This window comes from Ailuropoda melanoleuca, chromosome 5 (genome assembly GCF_002007445.2).
Source record: "Ailuropoda melanoleuca isolate Jingjing chromosome 5, ASM200744v2, whole genome shotgun sequence".
Classification (NCBI taxonomy): Eukaryota; Metazoa; Chordata; class Mammalia; order Carnivora; family Ursidae; genus Ailuropoda; species Ailuropoda melanoleuca.
This window is the reverse complement of record NC_048222.1, coordinates 24,492,584-24,498,786: the sequence shown is the minus strand read 5'-3', so window position 1 is coordinate 24,498,786 and position 6,203 is coordinate 24,492,584. Positions and strand designations below refer to the sequence as shown.

The following is a 6,203-nucleotide window of genomic DNA, read 5'->3' as shown; positions in this document are numbered from 1 at the left end:
CGCCGCCGCCCCCGCCGCGCCCGCCTCCAGCCCCGCTTCGCCGCGCGTGCAGCCCGGCCCCCGGCGCACTCCAGGCCGCCTTAATGAGCCCGCCGTCCGCCGCCGCCGCCCTGGAGACCACCTCGTCGTCGTCGTCGTCGTCCTCCGCCTCCTGTGCCTCCTCCTCCTCCTCGAACTCGGCCAGTGCCTCCTCGGCCGCCTGCAAGAGCGCGGGCGGCGGCGGCAGCGGGGGCGCCGGGAGCGGGGGCGCCAAGAAGGCGAGCTCGGGGCTGCGGCGGCCAGAGAAGCCTCCCTACTCGTACATCGCGCTCATCGTCATGGCCATACAGAGTTCGCCCAGCAAGCGCCTGACGCTCAGCGAGATCTACCAGTTCCTGCAGGCGCGCTTCCCCTTCTTCCGCGGCGCCTACCAGGGCTGGAAGAACTCGGTGCGCCACAACCTCTCGCTCAACGAGTGTTTCATCAAGCTGCCCAAGGGCCTCGGGCGACCCGGCAAGGGTCACTACTGGACCATCGACCCGGCCAGTGAGTTCATGTTCGAGGAGGGCTCGTTCCGCCGCCGGCCCCGCGGCTTCAGGCGGAAATGCCAAGCGCTCAAACCCATGTACCACCGCGTAGTGAGCGGCTTGGGCTTCGGGGCCTCGCTGCTGCCACAGGGCTTCGACTTCCAGGCGCCCCCCTCGGCACCGCTTGGTTGCCACGGGCAGGGCGGCTACGGCGGTCTCGACATGATGCCCGCGGGCTACGACGCCAGCACAGGCGCCCCGGGCCACGCGCACCCGCACCACCACCATCACCATCACGTCCCGCACATGTCGCCCAACCCGGGCTCCACCTACATGGCCAGTTGTCCCGTCCCCGCCGGGCCTGGGGGTGTCGGCGCGGCTGGGGGCGGCGGCGGAGGGGACTACGGCCCGGACAGCAGCAGCAGCCCAGTGCCCTCGTCCCCAGCCATGGCGAGCGCCATCGAGTGCCACTCTCCCTACACGAGCCCCGCGGCGCACTGGAGCTCGCCCGGCGCCTCGCCTTACCTCAAGCAGCCGCCCTCCCTGACGCCAAGCAGCAACCCCGCGGCCTCGGCAGGCCTGCATTCGAGCATGTCCTCCTACTCGCTGGAGCAGAGCTACCTGCACCAGAACGCCCGCGAGGACCTCTCAGGTAACGAACGCAGTGGGCGCCTCTAAGGCTTCCAGGCTCCGCGGCTACTGCAACTTCCACAGGGTCGCCGCAGCCTGGGAGTCTGAGGGCGCTGGGAGGAATGGGTGCTGGGGGAAGTGGGAAGCTTATTCACGGAGGGGAGAGGATTGAGGTCATACCGCACTCTCTCATACCCTTGGCCAGGAGCTGGGCCTCCAGAATTTGCACTGCCAGGAGGATGGTGCAAAGTCGCCTGCCTTGCTAGGGTGCCAGGGTGTCCCTATGGACTGCAGGTCCCAAGTCTCAGGCCCCACTTAGCTTAGAGAGAAGGCATGTGGTCTTTGGGGAGCCTGGCCAAGGAGCTGTGTCTACTTCCCTTTGTGTGTGTATGTGTGTGAGTACGCACGTGTGTTTGGTTTGTTTGCTGTTGCTTTCCTCCCAAGGTAAACGTCAGAAAGGGAGATGTTCTGTATGCTGAGGGTGTGGGTGGGGAGGGGTTGCAACTGGGCAAGAGCTGAGAGGAGGGGAAATGAGGGAGGGGCAGAGAAGAAAGCAGATGGGGGACCCAGGATCTTTCACAGGAGGGAGGTGTTACTAGTGGAGAGGGGCACCAGCCTTTTCAGGAGTCCCTTGCCTCCCAACACAGCGGACCTACATTGATGACACGAATGTGTCCTAGGCCAGGAGGATCTGAGGCCCACGTTATGACTCTCCTGAGAAATACTTGCCTCTTGGACTTCACTTGTGTTGCTGGTGTAAATTTTGTTGGTTGAAGATTATGAAAATTTATTGACTTGCCAAAGGCGATGAAAGGTGGGAGGGGACAGATGGGGTGGAGGAGGGAATTTGAGTATTTAACCAGGTTTATCGGACAGTGGAGATAAATTCTTTCATATTAACCTTTCTGAAGCACCCACGGGCTGCAGACTAAAATCAGGCTAATCTATCAAATGAGGTTCTAGCTCACATTTACCTTTCACCCCAATTAGAAAAAGGCTCAGAGGATGATGCACACGTTATATGTTCGTGAATCAGTGTGAGACAAGAGCTGCAGGGGAGACGGGAAGCCCAGACATGGGCAAAAGATGTTGCTTCCCTGGATGGTGAAATTTCCCAAATAGGCCTTTTAAATGCGGGTCTCAGAGGTTAACTAAACAAAGACAGTCTCGGCAGGACCACACCAGAGAGGATTTTAGCCTGACTTAACCCACTGAGAGCAGAGTCTTGTTCAATTTTTATGGGAATTTCAACAAGTAACCAATACAGACGACCTTTCCCTCTCATTTTTTTTAATCCCCTGGGACTGGCTGTCAATCACCGCTCACCCCGGGCGGCGCCCACTCCCCCGTTCTCCGGCCCACTGCTCCTCTCCCCGCCCTGCCCGCCGCCCTCCTAGTGTCCTCCATTCCCCCTCTCCAAGCAGGCTCTGCTCAGTTTGAACCCAGCCTTCGAGGTTTTGCAGCTGCTCTGAAACAGAACCTGAAAAGTTAAAAACAAAAGAATTTGCCAGAAGGAGACTTATGATTGTTCTTTGAGGCCACCCTCGCCCCATCCAACACACCCAAGCTCGAGCACAAGTCCCAGAAATTCGGGGATCCAGAAGCACAACACTTGGAGAACAAAAACGGTGGAGCGGGAGCAGGCCGGCCTCCTGCAGCGGCCTTCCCCGGGGAGTTACTTTTGGGCAGAGCCTGGGAATGCTGGGGAGGCCATGATTGGAGCCGAGGCCCGACCAGGACGCCCTGCCCCTTCTTCCCTCGTCCTCTGCCTCCCGTTCCTCTCTTCCCCACGTCCTAGTTGGCATCCCCCAAGCGGATGAGAGGTGGGGGCTCAGCAGGAGCAGGCTGGGTGCACGGGCGCGCGGCGGGGCCTGTTTAGGAGTGCGCGGCTCATGGACGGCGGCCCGCCTAGAGACTATGGCCCAGCGAGGAGCTAGAAGGCCGAGCAGGCCGAGGCTGTGGTCCAAGAAGGTTCCCCGCAGCATACACGCGTGCACACATACAGCACACCCACGCGGGCTGCGCGGTCTCGCTTGGGATGGGATGGGGCGACCAAGGCCTGCGTGCTCAGGGAGGCCCCGCACCCGTTGTTTAGTACAGCGAGTCTTTCAAGAAGGAGCTGGGGGCTTTTCTCTCTCTCTGGTCACATCAAAGAGCTGACGGCGGCCTTCGGTCGGTCGTAGCGTATGAGCTCTAGCTCTGGGTCCTGCCGGGGCCCGCTATTTTGAGCTCTTAGAACTGGCACACAGGCGCGCTGTAACGTGATGGGTGAAGGCACCTGTGTGCAGAGCGACATGCTCACACCTGGGGCGTGTGGACCTGTTGCTGCCCTCGGAGAGCAATGCAGCGCGCCTTTGGCGACAATAGCTACCGGGCAACAAACGTGGCCCAAGTCCGCGATCGCTCAAGTCAGCCTGGTCTCGCCGTAAGCCCTGGGATGCTGCCAGGCCAAGGCGGTGAGAGCAGTGCGCGAGCGCCGCAGGCGGGCGAGTACGGTTTTCACGCACTCAAAAATCGAATCCGGCCCGTCTCCCAACGTGCAATTTATGGTCCCACAAGCCGCGGGTACCTAGAAAAGACACAAGCGAAGAGGCCTCACCCAGCCCGGCGCGGAAAGAGACTCCATCCGGGAGAAGTCCGGGCCCCCGCGCGCTCTGGACACCGCCGGCCAGTTGCGCCCCGGGGCCGGGAGGCGCCGAGAAAGCAAAAGCAAAAGTCGGCTGCGGGTTGGCGCCCAGCGGCCCGGCTGAGCCTCGGCAGAGGAGCGGCCCCGGAGGAGTGGGGTGAGAGCCTTCTCTGTCCTCTGCCATCCCGGAGCTCTCTAAGGGGCTCCCCGCGCTGCCTGACACCTCGATGTGCGAAGGGTCCGCAGCTGAGCGCTTATCGAAGAGCATTAATTGTTCCCTGGAGTCCCGGCTTCTCCAAAGGAAGCCTGAGACTTTCGGAACTTAAGACGACCGGCACGTTCTTTCCAGTTCCTTTGTCTTGCAAAGAGATTGTTTTCTGTCACCTCTTTTTGGCACAGTGAATATCCCTGCTGTGGCCTGCTACTCGGACAGGGCCTAGAGAAATAGGCAGGAGGCTCGAAACTAGAAGTGAGGGCCACAGTGGTGTTTCTGGGCAGGGGGCTTGGCCTCTGCAGGCGGGGCTCTGGCAGCAAGGGCCTGGAGCCCTGCTCTTGGGGCGCCCCGCAGAGAGCATGGGTTAAATGGTGCCCGCGAGGACGCTCGCTCCGCGGTTAAAGCGTTCCTGAGGGTCCAGGAATAATAGGGGAATTCAGGCACACTGGAACCGGGTTTAGAGGAGGACCGTGCTCTGTGTGTCGGGGCACATCAAAACAGAACACAGTGATGGCAGAGACCTCCTATGACCCAGTTTGAAACTTGGAGAAATTTCTGGAGGTGGGTTTGCTCTACCAGTTTTATAACAATAGGCAAAAAGACACATCAACCCCTTTCTTACCATGAGTCAAAATAAGGCATGAGTTAAATTAAAATTTAAAAAATGATATGTCACATCGTCAGCTGGATGGCTGTGTTTCTGAAGAGTTTTCCTTTTCTTTCTTCTTTCAGTGGGACTGCCTCGATACCAGCATCACTCTACCCCAGTGTGTGACAGAAAAGATTTTGTCCTCAACTTTAATGGCATTTCTTCTTTCCATCCCTCTGCAAGCGGACCATATTATCACCATCACCACCACCAGAGTGTGTGCCAGGATATTAAGCCCTGCGTCATGTGAATGGAGGGAGGGAGGCCACGCCAAGGCCACTCTCTGCTCTCTCTTCTGCAGGGCAGAATGAACGGAGGTGGACTCCCCAGTATGCACGGGGCTAGCAGTAAGTAGCACTCCAGTCACTTAGCCAGAATCCCCAGGCCAGCGCTGTTCACTGATACTCGTCTACCATTGGTAGAAGGACACCCCCTGGCAAAGTAATGGCCCTAATACGAATATGTGCGGGCTCCCCATGAGGGAGAGAGCCAACTGAGAACTCAGCTTTTTAGCGGAGATGGTAAAAAGTTACCACATGAAACACATAAACATGTAACTCTGGGATCTTCATTACCTTCAGTCATCAGGGTCTGAAAAACGCAAGTTGTGTGTGTGTGTTTTTCTTTGTCTATGAAAATTTTTGTGCTTTTCAAAAAGGCAGTGCTAAGCACAAGACTTCAAGAAAGCCTCATCTTGTTGCCTAGCCAAGTAAGAGAGTTCTGTTTTGCCAAACACTAAGTTTGGATACAGGTGCCAAAGAACATTATTAAGAAAGTATTTAGAAACAATGTGTCTAGTTTAAGAAAGTGGTTTTCAGTATTGTGACAATACAACGTTTTTTTACAAGGTTGTTTTCTACCACCATATTTTAAAGATATTTTTATGATTTTCGTGTATACTCACACTTTGCTTGTATTTTAAAAGGAGGATATATTTGCACTTATGTATACTTTTACAGTTTGCCAAACTATTTTGATGTAAAATTTTTTCAATAAAATATATATAACAAATAGCTGTTTTAGGGATCTGTTTCCTCCACGGGTATCCTGGGATCACCAGGCTCTCTTCTCCACCAGCCAGCAATGCAACTCTACACTGTTGGGTTTTTTTTTTTCCCCCAAGTTGTATAATTGACATGGTGTGGGGTCTGCGCCTTGAGTAACACAGGCCAGGTTCTGATTGTGGGTCTTCTCAGGAGAAAAAGAGAAGAAGGAACTTTTTCTGTTCTTTCTTTCCTTCACCCTAGCTCCTTCTGGCTAAACAAAAACCAGAAGGTGAAAGGAACTTAAAAGAAAACCAGGCGAGATAATGAAGGCAAGTCTGATTTGAGGAAACCAAGTTTTGTGCCCCTTTTGTTCTCTTTCCTGTGGCCAAGGAGAGTTTTGCTTTTTGCTCCTTCCCCTTCCCCACCGGCAGGGAGTGAGGGGCGGAGTGGAAAGTCACCACCTAGGGCTGGGCTGAGTGGTGGTCAAGGGGTAGGTGTTCAGAGAACAGGACCAGCTTCCCCTTTGCAAGTCACAGTTTTGTATGAGTGGTGATCACATTTTGTTGTGGGTGGTGGTCCAATCCTAAAGAGT

At 56.1% G+C, this 6,203-nt stretch overlaps 1 protein-coding gene across 1 annotated transcript in view; it reads left to right on the top strand.

Moving 5' to 3' along the window:
- FOXF2 (forkhead box F2) overlaps positions 1 to 5,601 on the top strand; it is a 13,362-nt gene extending 7,761 nt beyond the window's left edge. Inside the window, exons 4-5 of the mRNA XM_034660204.1 lie at positions 3 to 1,158; positions 4,709 to 5,601. Coding sequence (XP_034516095.1) covers positions 3 to 1,158; positions 4,709 to 4,875 — 1,323 coding nt within the window. The 3' untranslated portion in view covers positions 4,876 to 5,601. The remainder of the gene's footprint in view (positions 1 to 2; positions 1,159 to 4,708) is intronic.
- Positions 5,602 to 6,203: the final 602 nt, after the last annotated feature.